This window comes from Berghia stephanieae, chromosome 7, assembly GCF_034508935.2.
Source record: "Berghia stephanieae isolate SIO BIC M18660-M18661 chromosome 7, UCSD_Bste_1.3, whole genome shotgun sequence".
Lineage (NCBI taxonomy): Eukaryota > Metazoa > Mollusca > Gastropoda > Nudibranchia > Aeolidiidae > Berghia > Berghia stephanieae.
The window spans coordinates 4238159-4258158 of record NC_088366.1 but is presented as its reverse complement, the minus strand read 5'-3'; the positions used below and the strand labels follow the sequence as shown (position 1 = coordinate 4258158).

Here is a 20000-nt window from a genome sequence, read left to right as displayed (position 1 = left end):
CCTTTTCCCGCACAAATCCATTACTTTCCAGAATCTGCCTGGTACAATTGTTGATGTGTTTGAATCGGTCAGGGCCCAGATGAATTCCTCCGTACCATCTAGACACCACAACCAGCACATTCTCAGCATTCATTATCTAGACAGGGAAAACATAGAGAATGTCACAGATGAATCTCTCAATACTATATAAATTCCACAAACACCACCGATACACTCTCTGCATTCATTGTCTAGATAGGGGAGACACAAAGAATGGCCAAGATAAATCACAACGTACTTTTTGACACCAGCACCTACACGTTCTTTGCAATAATTATCTACAAAGAAAAAGTAAAAAGAAGTTCTTCAGACCCACAAGGCCGATGCAGCCATAGCTCATCTTAGTTTCTGACACACCATGACACGTTGTGACACCATGATATACTAGAAAACATTGCAACATACAATGATACATTATAACACAAAAGGATACACTAACCCACAAAAATATATACTATCACACAAAAAGATACACTATGATACTCTTGAATCAGGGGCCCACTGGTTGGCAGCCAAGGGATATACCTCAACACAACAAAGCCTATGACTTCAGTTACTTCCCTGTAGAAACCTGAATCCATCTTGTGTCTCTCCGTCATCCTCATATTCTCCATCCACTGTTGGAATTGAACCAGGGACCCACCTGTCATAAGAAGAGTGATACACCACAAGACCAATAAAGCCTGCTACTCAGCGATTTACCTGTAGGAGATGCAGCATCCTGGATCCAGCGTGGGTCTCTCCGTCATCCTCACACCCCTGGAACATCAGTCCGTTGTCCGTGGGAATACGGTAGGCCAGGATATTATGGGTAGCATTGGCAATCTTCCTGTTGTCGTACAATTGACTCATCACTAAGTTGATCTGTAACAGTAATAGTATTGAGACAGAAATTAAGGTATATATATATATATATATATATATATATATATATATATATATATATATATATATATATATATATATATATATATATATATATATAAGTATCAATCCACTATTAAGGTGACCACTGTGAAATGCACCAATTGGAGGACCAAGCATAAGTCTTGTTCAAATTGATTAAACTGTTCAATCTTTGTTCAAATGAGTATAGTTTGATTCCCTACAATGATTTATGAACACAATTCTGATGCTTGATGATCACAATGGTATATAGAAAATTACTCGGTCCCCCTAATGTTTTACTAAGTGTTTCTGTAGCTTTAAGGAGACATTTGGTAAAAACATGTTTTTAGGGAGACCACATTAAAAAACCCTTTTAGGGAGCCCAGTATATGTTTATATATGTGTATACCTAAGAGTGCATTTTCAAGTGAGCTACCACCAAATTGTCTAAAATAAAGTAAGTCCTTAAGATTAAGAGCTTCATGGCCATAGTGTCGAAGCTTATCCCAGTCCCAGTGTGCGTAGAGTGAAGTGGCCGAGCAACGCATTTACTAACTCCTGGGAAGGTCCATCCCTCAGAAGGGGCGCTCAGGGAAATAACCTGGGACTCAAACACGGCAAAAAATATTCCCAGTTGCTCCGTGCGCCATTGTTTTTGCAGTCCCCGACCCCTTTAGAAACCTGACGACCCAGGTTAAGATCAGAGATAGAAGGGACCAGGCAGAGGAGTTTATTTGTTGTTGTTGTATACCACTGAATGGACTTGGTTTGTTTTGTTTTTAAGGGTTTTACGGCGCTTGCAACACATTAAGGTCATATCAGCGCCAGTAAAAAGGAAGAAAATGGGATAGTAAAAAGTTCTGGAACTACAATTAGAGCACCCAAGAAAAAGTAAGGCAAAGGGGATTTGTTTCAAATAGGAAACAGTAGATTCCAAGAGCCCACTATCAAAGTACTTAGTTTGAGATCACCTAAACGTCTCATTCAGACACAAGCACAGGTCCCAACAAAGAGGGATACACTCAAATGTTTACAAAGCATAAATAATATGTAAACAAAACAATAAAGAGCATAACAGACAGATGATTTACAAGGGAAAAATATAATCTCCCAAAACTCGAACTATACATTTGACTGTTTCCCTCCCAGCCAGGTCCTGGACAAAACCAAGTAATCCCATCCCGAGACAAAGACAGAAAACAAGTTGGAAAACAGACATAGGGGGATAGAAGACGCAACGAGTACGTCCCTGCCCATTATGGGAAGTCGGGAACCCCACCCAGTGAATGGAGTTGGATGGATAGGACAGCAGATCTGATGGACACAATGAACGGCTTCAATCAACATCTCATTCACTTTAACTTGCACAATGCTTGCTTTGGTTTCGTGGTAGACAGTTCGTCTGACGCCCGAGTTGCCAGGGTTCGAATCTATATTTGTGGCGATGCAGAGTCATTGTAAAAGTCTCATTTACAGTCTCACTTGTGTTAATTGGAGTACGTTACTGAATTGTAACAACGTTGTTCTGTTCGTGTCCATATAAATGTACTACCAGCTGCACGTTGAGCTCATTGTGGGTTTTATGATACATCAAGCTCGTGTAAAATTACATTTACATTTGACCGAAAAATGATACATAACGATAGAAGTCTACAAATCATATTGCAGGTTTATTTCAGTTCCAAAAGCCATCACAAACATTCATCCACTGTATCACATAAGTCTTTGGTCACCAAATAAAAGCATGAAGTTTGCTATGTGTACAGTGCAACATAAAAGGATAGAAACAGTTTTACTGATAAAACCCTCAAATGATAACAAACCAATATGTTGTTGCTGGTAAGTTGCTTAATTGCATTTGTTAAAAAGCATAAACTGTGAAGCAAAAGTGTTGAAAATCGTTTGAATAAAGTTTAATGCAAAAAAAAAATAATTCTTAAGCACTTTATGCCGTTCTAAGCTGTCGTTGCTGCATTTTTTTTCATTATTAATTATTATTATTCTGATTAAGGATGAGGGGATAAAGAAAGAATGAAATTAAATGCACAGAGGTGTCATTTCTTGACAGTCGCCTCTAAAGATTGCAACTCTTAAAATTATCATAAAAAGAATAGTGAAATTTTACATTAGGTATCTAGAAAATGCTGAACATAAAGCTACATTGGCCAATTAAGTTAGGGTTAGTAGAAAGACTTTTTATTCTGCCATATCTGATTCTTTCAGATAGTTCTACATAGCTGCCAACTTTTCAAAAATAAAATAAGGAACGCTCATTTGGCCCGGGATGAGGGACGATGTGTGCCGAAGCCCCCCCCCCCCCCCCCCCCCCCCCTTCATCGAATCGCAACATATAAAAGTCAGCCTTTTTAATTACTATTACTAACACTAACAAGTTTGAGATGACAGAGGCTAGTCCAAATGTTGCTCAATTATCGGGTTTAGTACCAGCACATTTGAATCGTTAAAATGACACTTTCCACAATGATTGTTGTTTTGTTTTTAAGGGTTTTACGGCGCTTGCAACACATTTAGGTTATATCAGCGCCAGTAAAAAGGAAGAAAATTGGATAGTAAAAAGTTCTAGAATTACAGTTGAAGCATCCAAGAGAAAGTAAGACATAGGGGAACTGGGAACAAATAGGGATCAGATGTAGATTCCAAGAGCGTATCACCAATGTACTTAGTTTGAGATCACCTATAAGTCTTATCCGGACACAAGAACAAAATCCAACAAAGAGGAACACACTCAAATGCTTACATTATACATTAAAAAATAACAAATATAGTAATAATACATAACAGAGAGATGATTTACAAGGAAAAAAATATCATCTCCCAAAACAATAAATATGCATTTGACTGCTTCCCTCCCAGCTAGGACTCCGGCGAGGGCCAGGAAAAAAACAAGTAATCTCATTCCAAGACAAAGACTGAAAGCATGTTGGAAAACAGATATAAGGGGATAGAAGACACAGTGTGTACCTCCCTGCCCGCTATGGGAGCTTTCCACAATGAGATCAAAATTCAGAACGGACAATATAAAGAAAGAATTCAACTGCCTCAACTTTGATAAGGACCAATACACAAGAAGCACAATTGTAAAATAAATGAAATAACTTAAGATGGTTAGAAATGCATAACTACCAACCTGGTACATCACTTGAGAGGGCGTTTTGGGGTAAAAATTAGGTGAGTTCAGATAAAAAGTAGACGATTGCATATATGTTTTCTTTCATGCAACATAATGGTCTGTAAGTAGTATACTATAATAGTAGTTATAGTAAAATGCACCTCTAAATATTAGAGAATTCCTACTTCTTTACTTTGACAAGATAAACACACCTAAAAATGGAGTATACTTATTTTTCTTGAACCTAAACCGTTACAAAAGCTTGCTTGAAAAAAAAAAAATTAAAATCAGATGAAGATGTTTTTAAAGGGATTAAATTTATATATTTCATAAATTAATAAAGGGAAATAATCATTGTCATCTTTAATCAATATAAGCAATTGATTTTCTTATTGAATACCTTCCAATCAAAAGGTGGATTTAATTTTATTCTTAATTAAAATAATATTTGTAACAAATAGTGAAAGTATCAATACTGTCTTAGAATATTCAAAGTATATCGAGGCTAACATCCATATCCTATGCAAATCTCCAATACATTATGAAAGGTTTGAGTAAAATACAGGCGTCATATAAACGAATGGAACTTTTTTAATTGTTGAAAATCATTTATGATAGAGGCATAATTCAAATTAAAGAGCTACACAAATGGAGATTATGCTCTCACTGGACACCAATAATAATGATAATAATAATAACAACAATAGTAGTAGTAGTAATAGTAATAATAATGGATCAATAATAATAATTCATTAGGCTCACATGGCTTTTTTACCACAAATTAGTCAAAAATTACAAAATACGGATTTTGAACTAAAAATAAGCACTTACTGACTCAGGAAGTCAAATACGGAACAAATCCGTTTTTAACAGAACGGTTGACAGCTATGGTTCTACAAAGCATTTGTCTCTCAAGCTGAGCAAATGAATGTTCATATAATATAAAAAAGGATATTGCAATGATGAACAGATTGTACTATATAAAGATAAAACGTTTTTGTAAACCCCCAAAATATGTCAATAACACTATACAATACAATGAATGTAATACAAATCAAATTCATGATTGTCATTACACCGATTGAAACGCTCTTTCCCTTCTATATTTATTTCTTTCATTAAAAATCTTTGTCTTCACCAAACTAATTAGTGTACCTTCAGGGATTCCTTTTTGTGAAAATACCCTGTGGTGTTTTAAGAACAGAATAATTTCAGACTTTCTAGGTAATGATCCCCTTGAACCATGTGCTGAAACATCTTCGACAAAGTTTTTAAAATATGACTTGACTCTATCTGTATCCTCATCTGACCATGACATGTATCTCCGATTTTTGCTTGAATTCCTCTTGGTTCAGTTTGTTTTGAAGAACACGTAAGCTGATTTGGCACTCCTGCTTCACCATCAAATATTTCTTCTTGATTTGCAGCTGTTACTATGGATGTTCCAAAATTTGCATTTGAGTCTCTATTCACTACAAAGTCATTTGTTTCAATGTTACAATTTCCTTCCCCAGTGACCGATGCTGAGTTATCAATTTGCCCCAAAAAATGACCAACTTCTGTTATTTCTCGTATTGCAAGTGGACACTGATAAATGTTTTGATTGATTGATTCACTGTGTCCCATATGTCGATAGAAGACATCTCTCTCGTGTTGTGGGACATCAAGTAAGGCAAATAATGTCGAAGCTCGGTGCCTGAATTTATCAGCTATTAACAACTGGGGTTTCTCTAAATCCTTTACTAAGGAAGTGACATATTTGATGGCAATGTAACCACTTACATGATCTTTGGATATTCCTGTATTTGGAAAAAGAAATGGGTTGTCTGAAATATCAACAGCTTTACGCTCCTGTGCAAGTTTCCTTAAAGGCTGAATTGTGTCATTGGGTATCAACACAGGGACCAACATCTTGCTTCCCTTTCCAGACTGATAGGCCAGCTTATACTTCTCAAGTAACGCTTTTTCCAGAGGATCAGTGACATGTTGTACAAGCTGGGGATCAACCCATACACCTGAATCTGCATCATTCCAGTCTTTTAACAACATCCTTGCGGGTTCTCCGCCTCTCCTCGCATTAAACATTGTAAGCCTAGCTACGATGACATTGCGAAGCCTAACAAACATATGTGAATCAAATAATTGATAATCATCCTCACAAATACGGACCATCTCTTCAGTAATAAATTGCCGTAGCTTCTTTATATCATTCTCTAATGGCATCTCTTTGGGTTTTCTCAAATTTGTTCTCTTTGCTTCACATTGAACTCTGGCTGTAAAAAAAATACTATCCCAATTATAATCCAGGACAGCTTTGAACAAATCTATCTCTGCGGATTCTTCCATTTTGTTTTGCATTATATATTCCCCTTTTAAGAAATTAATTAACTTTTTCAATATAAATCCAATTGAAAGCTTCAAGCCTGCTTTCAATGTCCCATCCTCTTTCAAAGTCATTTCAGAAATGGTTTGCGATATTTCATTAAAGTTACAACGCTTCACCACGTCCTCTCCAGAGAAAGAAGGTTGATTTGTTCTCTTCCTAGTTTTTAAAATCAAATTTCCTAAGATGCGTAAATCACTCATTATAACTTTTCTCTCCTTCTTTGAACTTTTACTCCACAATTTTGTTCCTAACAATACTATAGCTTTGTCTGATCGACACAAATTTCCCACTTCATCATTCCGAAATTTGTCAAGAATATTCTCCTTTATTTCTTTACTTGCATTGGGAGCCACGGGATAAAATTTTACAACCCCAGTACACAGAGCATGCTCAGTACTACATTTCTTTTTGTGTTCATAAACCCTTCGTCCAGAGTAAAACCCCTTACAGCCAGCACACATAACAACTTCATGTGACCCTTGTGCTCTCTCACGCATAACTATTGAATTGTTTCTAGTGTTTGAATAAAAAATGCCCTTTTTCTTGAGATTCTCCATTGTTCTATCCCTTTCCTTTACAGGCTGTTTCATGGCCTCTGTAACTTCTGTCTCATCTTTGTGTTTCCTCATCAAATGCCTTGAGAGTTTTGTTTGCAACTGTCCACAGTATGGACAGGGTCTCCTTGGCTTTTTGTATTTCTCTGGAAAAAAAAAGAAGAAAATAAAGCACATCATGCTATGAACTATGAAAATAAATCAATAGACAGATCGTATGCACATCAGCTACATGACAGCGATAGAGAGGAATAGCATTCCAAATATTTAAGGCCTGGACAAGTAACTGTCATAATTCCTTCTTGTTATATACTTTTCTACCATCTATTCCTTTGGAAGAGGTATGTTAGATTTGTGGAGACCTCTGCCACATAACAAATCCAGTGAAAAGACGCCATATTTTTGTTTTGAAATAGAAATAAATAGATCAATCCACCCACTTCACTGGGTTCAGGGTTCCCTCTTCATTATAATCAAAATATGAACATAAATCGGAATAGTAACACATTGAAGTCTCATCTGAATACATAGATTGTCCTTTGTTGTTTCAGCGAAAAATCAGACAGAATGTCAAAAGAATTTTAGGTTTTTCCCCAACCACCCCTTGGAGGGATCAGTATCAGCGGAATGGTAAGCGTCATGTTTTTACGTTGAGCAACAAAATTTACTCCAAATGCTTCACTCGACCCAGGCGGAAAAGCAATCAAGAATAGACCCAAGTCCTATCCAAAGACTAACATTTCATTTAAGTTTATTGTAGGCCCTTGGCCAATCGACAAAATTCAATTCACATAAATTATTTACAACAATCAGAAATTAATTATATCAATAATAGTAATAGAATGCAATGAAGGCAATATCATAATAATAATAAATAATAATAATAATAATAATAATAATAATAATAATAATAACAGTAGCGGCAATAAGTAACAATTAATATAGTAACAAAAGTAATAATAGACTATAGTTCATAGTCATAACAATGACTTTCTTTGTCATTGAGGGAGTGAGAAAACATCACCGGCTGGCAGAACAAACAGCCGACATCAATCAAACGTCCTCCAGACCGTTGAGCATCGGCTTCATTAATTCCTTAAAGACTTCCCCCAACTGCCTGAACGATGCTGATGCCCAGACAACTTAATCCTGATTTATATTTTGTGGGAATGAAATATGACATGTATATGCCGGAAATATTTCAATAACAAACACACTGTTCAGATAGAAAATATTTGAGTCTTGCCTTTGTTAATTGACACAGGTAAGTTAGGAAAATAAATGCTAGTAAAAACGATCAGCAAGTTCGTGAACACTGCTTCTCAACTCGAACATATGTTTTCATCAAATCTACACACATCATGTTGTGAGCTGAATTTTAATGATCTCAGTTGTCATTGAAAGGACACCCAAGAATTTTAGAATAAAGAAAAATATTGAACCTGGAAGTCAAAAGGTTTGTAGCACAGCAGACATTATCAAAGTATAATTTTAGTACCGACAAATTAAAAAGAAAATGTGCTTTTCTTTAAATGCTCCCAATCATCATATACTGTTTAGGTTGCAAGATTAATAAAAATGTTATCTACTCTGATTCTCGTTAAGTTTCCAGCTGGTCTGTGAAAAAAAGCCTTAAGCATCATAGAAATACAAAGAAACAGTTTTAATATATAGATGGGTTGTAACAAAAAAAACCATTTTAACACTTACAATACAAGCAATTTAAGTCTATTACAGACAAAAAAAACCCCAATAAAATAAACATGAACATTTTTATGGCTGGTTTCACTGATATCACTCACACATTGGGGTTTCAGATTCTAAGATGTCCACCCTATCAAATTTGGATTTGTGCTTGTTATGTAAATGGTAGCGTATTTTGCGACGCAGCACTGCCAAAACAGAAAAAAATGCAATAACACAAATGCAGCACCATGGAGGGGGTGGAAGTTTTCTTTTAAAAGGAATGGGTAAATTAAAATTGATCCCACAAATATCAAAGGAGAAGAATGACAAAAAAATGACTCACCATTGCACGTAACACGTTGGTTTGCAAGTGTATAGCATTCGGGTTGAACCTGGGTCCCAGACTGGCAACGAGGTTCAGTCTGTGATAGTTGTGGATGAGGCTCTGACTGAGTTGGGGAATGAGCACTAGGTTCCAGAGACAATGATGTACTCAGCATTGGGTACCTCACAGAGTACGTAGAGGAATCAGACTCGGAGTCAGCAACAAAATCGGGACCCTGTATATTTTGTGGAAAAGATGACAGATCAATCAATTTATTCATGTTGACAATAAACATGAAGAGCCATTGTTTAATAATCCAACTAAACAATTAGCTGGTTAATAATGCAAGTATAATAAAAAAGAGTTGAGAAAGGCAGACATATTGTCTAAGTATTTAATATGTTCAACTGTGCTTGGATAAATATAGATACACCAACCGGGTTTCAGTAAACCGTTTTTAACCAACTCTTTAAATCCTACACCAGGACCAACAACTACAAAACAATTTTTTATATCACTACGATTCTGGACATATAAACGGTTGTCATTGCAACAATATGAACTTCCTAACCTTGCAACTGCAATATAGTTAACAAAAAAAGTTGATAAACATTACGATGCAAGAGAATTTGGACAAAATGCGAGATCAAAAGTATAATCCCAACAGAAGCTATTTTAATTTTTCCTGGAAACGCATCATTTTCACATTTTGTCAAATAAAAAACAAACGACTTCAAATGTGAATGGCTCATCAATGAATATCACTTCAAAATATAACGAGGAAGGTTTAAAATAGTGTTATTGTTGGCGAAGTCCACTGCAAAGAAAAATTTTTAACAACAAAAAACTAGGAGATCTCACTGGTGTAAAACAGTGTTGTCCTTGTCCTGAAATATTGTATTGCGCCTAACAGACTGCAGGTCTCATCTTTTGTGGCAAATGTGTTTTGTCCACCACAAAATATGGTGATGTGAAGCATTTTGAGCATGGTGCCAACTGTGGATAAACGCTATACAAATGTTATGATTTATATTTAATGTACATACTTACCACAAATGAATCATGTGATATGGAACTTTGTTCTGCATCACTTTCAGGCTCTGAGTTGGAGTCTATATAGAAAATAAAAACAACAAAAAAAAGCTGAAGACTATCATGTGCAAGTTTTTCTCTAAACTCTTAAACAAAAAATCATGCCATCTTATGCTGTAAAAGGATTTTTTAAAAATTATTTACCTTATGACTATTGTCCTTTGGAAAAAAAAGAAAAATTAAGTCCGAAACCTTCTGGCTATTTTCTTTTAAATTTCAAGAACGTCAGAGTTGGCAAGGGAGGACGGAAATATAATTCCAGAAACCAATCTGTCTATAATCATATCCATATGATAGTTTTTCGTTCAAGATTCAGGTACAGTCCACTTAGGATAATCGCAATACCTTGGGATCATCGAAAATGTTGGGATTAACCGAAATTCAGTTTCCTGTCCACTATTTCAACATTTTACACATTTATTGTCAACTCAAACCAGTAAATAATATTCTTAGTCAACCACATATAGAGCAATTTGATTGAAACAAAAACCATATGGCAGCCCCGTGTAGATTTGTCAACCAAAAGCAGCTATGAAGCAAGCCGATATCTTATTCAGATTGGAAGAAGTTTCAATCTTTTTTCTCAACAATTCAACATTTGTCAGAGTTAAAGAGATTAGCCTTAATGAGAGACAATAAGCTCTCACCAAACTCATTGGTCACAATGCACAGTTGTTAATCCTAAAACAAAGGATATCGCTCAGTCTCTCTTTATAACTGTCATTTATAACCTGTTGTCAAGATTATGACCAGCCCCACCCCTCTTCTATTTAATGGCCACCGATGACGTCACAAACCCATACTGCAGAGCCCCGCCCTCTTTCGACTCTAACAGAGTGGTGACACACTACTGTAGCATTAAATCCTGCTCACTCTCGATTCTTCAACCTGTCACGATTTCATCCATGATGAAATTTAATCATGATATACTGTTTGATTTCTTGAATTTACCACTTTTTAAAAACCGAAGTTTGTTGCAATTAACCAGTGACTTTTATATAGAATTATTTCCATTGCTTAGGAAATATTGTGATTAACCGAAAGTTGCGATTAAATGAGTTGCAATTATCCGGAGTGGACTGTAATAGTATTACACATCATGACTCAAAAAAAAAAAAAAAAAAAGCAAACTATGTGTACCTCAATGTTATTCATTTCCTCATCAAATTACATTCTTACCATTAACATCATAGATCACATCAAAAGGGTTGTCTGGATTGACAGCAAGACATTTTTCAGGATTTTTAAAGCTCAAATCTCTCTGATCTGAAGTTACAAAAGAAATAGCATATTCTCAACATTAAACTATGATTTTGTGATGGCTGTGATATGGCATACTGTATGCATAAAGCAAGATGCAAAGACAGGTTTAAGTTTAAATTATTTTATATTCTTTTCAAAAATCCATTCTAGTTTTGCCAAAATAAAATAAACACGAGAAGTGTTGAGTTGGATAGCGCTAAAACTAAAAGTAGTAGTGGTAGTAGTAGTAGTATTAGTAGTAAACGACAGATCTTACTCACTAGTGTGAATCTACAGTCTACAGAAGTTCCCGAATTATCTGACTCCACTTCCAAATGACTGACTGACAAGTGACAATCATCAATCGGTGTGTGATGTCTACCCTATTGAAAATCTTAAATCAACTGTGATGTAATAGAATGGCCAATAACTTACCATTATAATTATCTCGGTGTCTCTTCAATGATGCCTCCAGCATCAATTTACCCCACGATGCCATAGACGTCTAGTTTGGAACTCAGCAAGTGACGAAAAAATACTTGCGGCTATAGAGAGGACGTCCGTCGGCCACTCTCTTTGTAAGTCAGTAGTCAGTGGTTATCAGATATCCTTGGTTCTTGAAAAATATAGAAACACAGCGGTTCATTTAAAAGACTCTTTTGTAGATCAAGTTATAATGTTAGGTATTGCACTTTAAAATCTCTTCAGACATAGAACGAGTCAACTTGACGTCTAGACCAAATCATTTCGAAGATCGATATGGCAACAGCAACGCCTGGAATGGAGGATTTAAATGCGGCATCTGACGATTCTACTGCTATGACAGAAGATGCTCCATTTCACGACGTCGAGATGGCTTCAACTGGCATCAGGCATCAACATGCTACTCAATAATGGGTTTGATGAAGCGTTTGACTAAGAACTAAAGGCCGAGCTGATAACTGATAACCACCTACTACCGACTTGCAGAGTGAGTGAGTGCCGAGTGCCTCTTTATGCGCGAAATTGACTAAACATACGTTTCACGAAAAAAAGAGTTACTATGTTTGCTTGTCTCTTATCACCAAGATAAGAATCCGGACCAAGATTCGATAAATCTGTTTCTAAAAATAGATTATAATTCGTATATCTTGTTCATTCCTCAGTTCATCAACTTTCACACAATTTTATATTAGGTTTTCATTACTATAAAAATCCATATAATGCTCTAGAATTTTAGAGAAAATTTCGGAAAGATATATTGCCTCACTATTGAAATATATCGATGAAAACACTGGTACCCCTATTGTACTTTTTCAGGCGGTCACCTTATTGACCAACGTGAAAATTAGGCATAACTCTTCTTACTGTGGTGTTTAACAAATAACTTCAATACTATGATTTACAATTATATATCCTTGACGTTGGGTTGACAACCTTAAACTAAAAATAGAAAAGTGAATGTGCTAGAGGTCAAATCAATAGGGGGACCGGATTTTGGTCTCCCTATTGGTAAAGTACTGTAAAATGAACTAATGGGGTACCAAAAGTCTCCCTATCCGGTATTAATACATATATATATATATATATATATATATATTATATATATATATATGGAAATTGATTGGACACACCCTGAGAAGAGAACCATCCATCACGAGGTCTGCTCTTGACTGGAACCCCCAAGGCCAGCAGCGAAAGGAACGCCCACCAGTGATGTGGCAAAGAATGTTAAATTTAGAATATAAAACAATCAAAATGTCAGAATATTTCCAATATGGAAACAAATAGTAACTACCCTGAGCCAGGATCTCTCTACATATAAAAAAATTTCTAGATTCAGGTATGGCTGAATTAATCCCTGAGGAAGTAAGAAAAAACTGCAGTCACTAAAGTCACAACAAGATTTTGACAGCCTCAAAACTCTGGCCCAGGACCTTGACCAATGGAAACATTTAACAACATGGACGGAGAGAGCAGCTATACTCAGCAAGGTTTTTTAAATTTGTGACTGAATCGCTCAATTCTCAGCAAGCGTCATTCAGACTACGAAGCTTACTTACTTACATTGGTTGTGCCTTTGATTTATGATTATGTACTTGTAGACCAGGCTATTGTGGACATTATTGACAATCTTCCTGATGTTGCACCATGACTAAACCCATCTGTAACAGTAACAGTTTTGAGAGAGAAAGAGGGAGATAGAGAGAGAGACGGGGGGAGGGAAGAAAGAGAGGAGAGAGAGAGAGAGAGAGAGAGAGAGAGAGAGAGAGAGAGAGAGAGCGAGGTGGGGGAGAGAGAGAGAAAGAGAGGGGAGGGAGAGAGAGAGACACACAGAGAGAGAGAGAGAGAGAGAGAGAGAGAGAGAGAGAGAAAGACAGAGAGAGAGAGAGATAGAGTAGCAATGACTATGAAAATTGTTTTCTATTTTTTGTAGGAAATACTACTCTTAAATCAAAGCCCTATCTCCGCTGAGTAAAAATCTTTTTGAATTTTGAAAATCCATTAATATATAAAAAAGTTATGCAGTTTCAAAGGTTACATTTATTTGGATGACTCACAAAGAGAAAAAAAAATACGGGAAATATGGGATACTTTTTCTGCGTTTTATTCTGGTTTGTGGCTGTATCTCGTTTAATACGTGGAATTAGATATCAAAACTTGGCAATTTTATGGAAAAATTATCCGAAAATATGATGAAGACATCAGAAGAGTTCTAACTTGTATAGTTTTAGAGCTGTATGGCTAGGGTCAACTATAATTTTGTTTTAAAATATACATAATGGTGATCATTTGGAACTTTTCCGAAGTGTAATTTTGTGTCTACAACCCATACAAATGACACGAAAAATGCCTGCTAAATTATTATCAATCAGTCCCGTGAGACCATGGCTTATGTATTTCTAGTATTTATTTGAGGAGAGAGAGATAGAGAGAGAGAGAGAGAGAGAGAGAGAGAGAGAGAGAGAGAGAGAGAGAGAGAAGAGAGAGAGAGAGAGAGGAGGAAAAAAGAGATGAAAGAGGAGGAAAAAAGGAGATGAAAGAGGAGAAAAAAAGAGATGAAAGAGGAGGAAAAAAGGAGATGAAAGAGGAGGAAAAAAGGAGATGAAAGAGGAGGAAAAAAGATAGAGGAGAAAAAAAAAGACGAAAGAGGAGAAAAAAAGAGATGAAAGAGGAGGAAAAAAGATAGAGGAGAAAAAAAGACGAAAGAGGAAAAAAGGAGATGAAAGAGGAGAAAAAAAAAGATAAAGAGGAAAAAATAAGATGAAAGAGAAAAAAAAAAGGATGAAAGAGACATGCAAATGAGGTATATCAGACAAACTTCAATGATAAAATGGAGATAAGGAAAAGGAATAGGAAAAGTGAAAAGAAAATGAGATTTTTTTATACCTGAGACTTATGAGTGACTCTGGCTAAATGAGGCTGGAATGTACTCTTACGGTCTGTGATGGTTTCCCCATGAATTATGTCAGGACAAACTTCTGCAAAGCAAGGATGAAAAAAACAATCAACAATAAAAATAAAAAATTTTAAAAACAAACAAGAAAACATGAAATTCTACCTTACACAATGTCCATATTATGTCTATTTTTATCCAATATTAATACTTACTTACTTATGCCCGTCACTCCTAGTGGAGCATAGGCCATCGACAACAGTCCTCCATCTTCCTCTGTCCTGGCCATCTTCTCCAACTCTCCCCAGGTGTGTCCCATCCTCTTCATGTCCGCCTCCAGGTCCTCGCTGCCAGTGTTCTAGGCCGCCCTCTCTTCCGTTTTCCCTGGGGGTTCCATCTCAGCGCCTGCCTAGCGGTGTTATTGGTTGGCTTCCTCAGGGTGTGCCCAATCCATCTCCATCGGCGGCGTCTGATTTCGTCTTCTGCTGGCATTTGAGATGTTCTCTGCCACAGGTCTGCGTTGTTGATCCTGTCTGGCCAGTGAATCTTGAGGATCCTTCTGAGGCAGCTATTGATGAAGGTCTGTACTTTTCCGGTGGTGGTCTTCGTGGTCCTCCAGGTCTCCGCTCCATACAAAAGGACTGACTTGACATTTGAATTGAAGAGTCTTATTTTGGTTCGGGTTGACACCACCTTGGAGCTCCAGATGTTTTTAAAGCTGCAAGTATGCTACCCTCGCCTTGCCAATTCTTGCCTTTACGTCTGCATCTGTGCCACCCTGTTTATCTAATATGCTGCCTAAATACGTGAAGTGGTCAACCTCATCCATTCGCTCTCGTGCAGTTTGATTGGTTCTTTACTATTGGTGTTTATTTTGAGGACCTTTGTTTTACCCTCATGGGCCCTGAGTCCGATTTGTGATGACTTTGCTGTTATCTCTGTTGTCTTGTCCTGCATTTGTTGGTGAATTGTGGACAGCAAGGCCAAGTCATCTGCAAAGTCCAAATCGTCGAGCTGGTCGAACAATGTCCACTGAATCCCATTTCTCCCTACCTGCCACTGCTGACCTCATTGTCCAGTCAATCCCCAAAAAGGAAGAAAGGGTGACAGAAGACATCCCTGTCTGACTCCAGTGTTCACATTGAAGCTATCTGTCAGTTGTCCCCATGGATTACTCGACAGGTCACTCCCTCGTAGGAACTTTGGATCAGGCTGACTATTTTTTGTTGGAACCCCATAGTGGCGGAGTATTTTCCATAAGGTTTCTCGGTCCACGCTGTCAAACGCTTTTTCATAATCAAGAAGTTGATGTACAACGGGAATTCCACTCCAATGATTGCTCAATTATGATGCGTAGGGTTGCAATTTGGTCGACCATGATCTATTCCTGCGGAAGCCAGCCTGTTGGTCGCGAAGGAGGGGGTCAACAGCACTTTTAATTCTCTCCAAGATTATTCTATTAAAGACTTTTCCTGGCACTGACAGAAGCGTTATTCTCGGTAGTTGTTGCAATTGCTGAGGTCGCCTTTCTTAGGCAGTTTGACGAGGTACCCTTCCTTCCACTCTGTTGGTACTTCTTCCTCCTCCCAATCTTCTTGAAGAGAGGATAAAGCATTTCTGTGGTCGTTTTTAAGTCCGTCTTTAAAGCTTCTGGGAATGTTGTCTGGCCCAGCTGCCTTGCCATTCTTCAATAGTTGATAGCGTTCCTGATCTCCTCTTTAGTCGGGTGTCTACAGTTGATGTCAAGGTCTGTATCAGCTGGGTTGATGTTTAGGGCGTTCGACGGAGCTGGTCTGTTCAGAAGCTCTTCAAAGTGAAGAGCCCATCTATTTAGTTGCTGTTCCTTTCCCAGGATGGTGGTTCCTTCTTTGTCTTTGACTGGTCGCTCGGGCCTATTGTTTTTCCCCGACAGTTTCTTTGATATGTCATACAGCTGTTTCATGTTGTTGCTGGCTGCTGCTTTCTCTGCTTCTTCCGCCAGCTGTCAATGTATTTGCGCTTATCTGTTCTTGCACTCCTCTTAACTTCTCTGTTGCTTCTATGAAGTCTTTCTGTGCCTTTGCCTTTGTGGCTCTTGTCCGGCAATTGTTTATGACTGCCTTCTTTTGCTTCCTTGTCTGGATCTTTTGCAGTGTTTTGGCTGAAATCATTCCTTATGTGGTGTCTCATCGGCCCAAGCACTTCCTGACAGGTTGTTTGTGTCCTTCTTTCACTTTCTGCCAATCATCTTCCACACTGCTCTCTTCAAAAACTGATCTTTTAATACTTTATACATATTGGTGAGAGTCAGGCTGAATTTTCCTCGGTATCTGGATCTTTCAACAAATTGACATTGTACTTCTCTCTTTTCGTTGCTTCCCATCCAATTTCTCTTCAGTTTTTAATTTCAGCCTTGCTACAACCAGGTGTGGTCCGATGCAACGTCTGCTCCTCTTTTCACCCGTACATCCATCAGGGACCTTCTGAATTTCTTAGCTATGCAGATGTGGTCAATTTGGTTTTCGGTAACAAGGTCGGGTGATACCCATGTAGCCTTTTGTATTCTTCTGTGGGGGAAAGTGCTACCTCCAATGATCAGGTTATTCATAGCACAGAAGTCTGCAAATTTCTCCCCATTCTCGTTCATTACTCCCAGTCCATGTTTCCCATCACTTCCTCGAACCCTGTATTATCTGTCCCTAAACTTTGCGTTAATGTCACCCATGAGAATGTTCACATCTTTCTCTGGATACTTGGCCAGGACATTCTGCAATCTGTTGTAAAACCTGTCTTTTACCTCTTCGTCATGTTCATTTGTTGGTGCATAACACTGTATTATATTCATTGTGATCTTCTTCACTTTTGTTCTGAAGGAAGCTCCAATAATTCGCGGTCCGTGTGCTTCCCATCCTAACAGGGCCTGCTGTGCAGATTTTGACAGCATGAGTGCCCACCTTCTGTGTGTGGAGCGTTCTCTTTTTCGTGCCCGGGGAAAACAGTAAGAGCTCCTGTATCAGTTTCTTCTGCCCTTACTGGGTCCAACGGGTCTCACTGATTCCAAGCAGTGTGAGGTTGTAGCTTTTTATTTCTGCTGCTACTTGGTTGTTTTTTCCCGTCTCATACATGGTCCTCACATTCCATTTCCGACGTTGATGGTTTGGTCGAAAAAGGACAGTCGGCCTTGTAGCTTCCCTCGGCTTTCACTGCAAAGCGTCATGTGTCGCAAAGACCCTTCCTCTCCCAGAACAGTAGTAATTGGGTTTTCTTTCGTCGACGTTTCTGTAGCGGCTTGTGTTTTTCCAGGTGGAGTTCTGGCCCTACGCCTAACCATCCCCTTTCTCATCCGGCTTGGGACCGGCAATGGCGGGGTTCAATATTAATACCATGAAAATTATGAGTTGAAGAGTGATCTTGGCTTAAAGTTAGAAACCTCATATTCTTGAGGGAAAAAAACAACAACAACAACAAACTTGAGCATTTATAGAGCATTATCCACTAAACATGCTCAAACACTTTACACGGGGTCCCTAGCCAACAGCAACACTTTATAGGACGAGATATGTGATAAACTTTTTTTTCTTACAGAACAATGCTGTTAATGGCCAGGTACTCTTTTATACCTGAATATGGTGAAGAATATGAGTAAAGAATTGTTTCCATGGATTCAACTATGCGGTGTTTAGAGCAGGATTTGAACCCAGGACCTTCCAATATGAATAATACCACAAGACCACATAGCCACACAGTTTGTGTACGAGGCCATTAATATTTTCAAATCACAATAAACAAACAAAAATACAAACATTTTTTGTTGAAAACTTAACTTCAATTTTTACTCAAAAACAAACAAACAAAAATATTTCAAAATTACCTGCTGAGCAGAACCACCTGGCAGTTTTAGGCTCAAATTTTTCATAGACAAAATCACCAAGCTGACTGACATCAAACTCGTCGTCTTCATCACCGTCTGATTCTTCTGATTTATGAACGCTGTCCTGTAAGCTTGCATCGGGTTCATTATCTGAAACAGAAATAAGGATGATTTTTATGTCAAATTACAAAGGACATGCAACAGTTTAGCCATATGTGACACAATTGATTCAAAATGGAATGTGTCCACATGGAACAAGATATTAATTTTCTTTTTCTAATCTACCCGTTCAAACCTTGATAGATGGTATCCGAAGTGAGATATTTGTAATTTGACAGGCAAAGGAGACAGAAAAATACAAGAAAAAAAAATTTTCCCCCTAAAATCAGCCTACCCAGTCGAAGAAGAAAAAAAAAGAGAAAAGAAGGAAGAAGAAGAAGAAGAAGAAGAAGAAGAAGAAAGAAGAAGAAGGAAGAAGAAGAAAAGAAGAAGAAGAAGAAAGAAGAAGAAGGAGGGGAGGAGGAGAGGAGGAGGAGGAGGAGGAGGAAGAGGAGGAGGAAAAAGAAAAGAAGACAAGAAAGAAGAAGAAGAAGAAGAAAGAAGAAGAAGAAGAAGAAGAAGAAAGAAGAAGAAGAAGAAGAAGAAAGAAAAGAAGAAGAAGAAAAAGAAGAAGAAGAAGAAGAAGAAGAAGAAGAGAAGAAGAAGAAGTAGAAGAAGAAGAAGAAGAGAAGAAGAAGAATAAGAAGAAGAAGAAAGAAGAAGAAGAAGAAGAAGAAGAAGAAGAAGAAGAAGAAGAAGAAGAAGAAAAGAAGAAGAAGAAGAAAACAAAAAAACAACAAATCATGGATGTGAAAATAGATGTCAGTACTTACCCCTATCCTTTAGTTTGCAAAAAATTCTCGAATCGCTTCAACCCACAGATAGATTATATCCTCACCAATGTTATCACTGGACAAAGGAAATATCAATAAGATAAGATATACTTTATTATCCTGAATGGAAATGATCATAAATTATGATAACCACATAGGCACAAGTAATCATACAAACGCACATAAAATACAAACACATGCACACACACATGAAAATATACACATACTGACACAACACACGTGCGCGCCCTTGTCACAATTTGGGCTTTTTACTTGCCATCAAGCCATGCCTTATACTCATCTGCCATATTCAAGTGTCTATTAATGTTTTTTCTGTTTAACCTATTGCTGAAAAAGGGTTTTTGAGCCTGAAACATTCCATGTTTGGTAATTTGTTCTTTTTTCTTTTCATTAAGTTATTAATCCATCTTTGTACATTAATTTCTGTTTACAGTTGACAACAACAGCCTTAGCACACGAAATCAACGTGCCTTGCACGTACCAGTATATGTCATCTGCTTGTTCTGTATGTTGATTCGCTCATCTCCCCGAAGCCAGCT

General features: G+C 37.5%; 1 protein-coding gene and 1 pseudogene across 1 annotated transcript in view; both read right to left on the bottom strand.

Annotated features, from left to right (window-relative positions):
- The window catches only part of LOC144976387 (protein IMPACT-like), a 39199-nt gene that overhangs the window by 2374 nt on the left and 16825 nt on the right, over positions 1-20000 (bottom strand). Inside the window, exons 7-9 of the mRNA XM_078920652.1 lie at positions 14712-14803; positions 742-903; positions 2-136 (exon numbers count right to left, since the gene is read on the bottom strand). Coding sequence (XP_078776778.1) covers positions 2-136; positions 742-903; positions 14712-14803 — 389 coding nt within the window. The remainder of the gene's footprint in view (position 1; positions 137-741; positions 904-14711; positions 14804-20000) is intronic.
- The window catches only part of LOC144976109 (uncharacterized), a 9338-nt pseudogene continuing 4271 nt past the window's right edge, over positions 14934-20000 (bottom strand).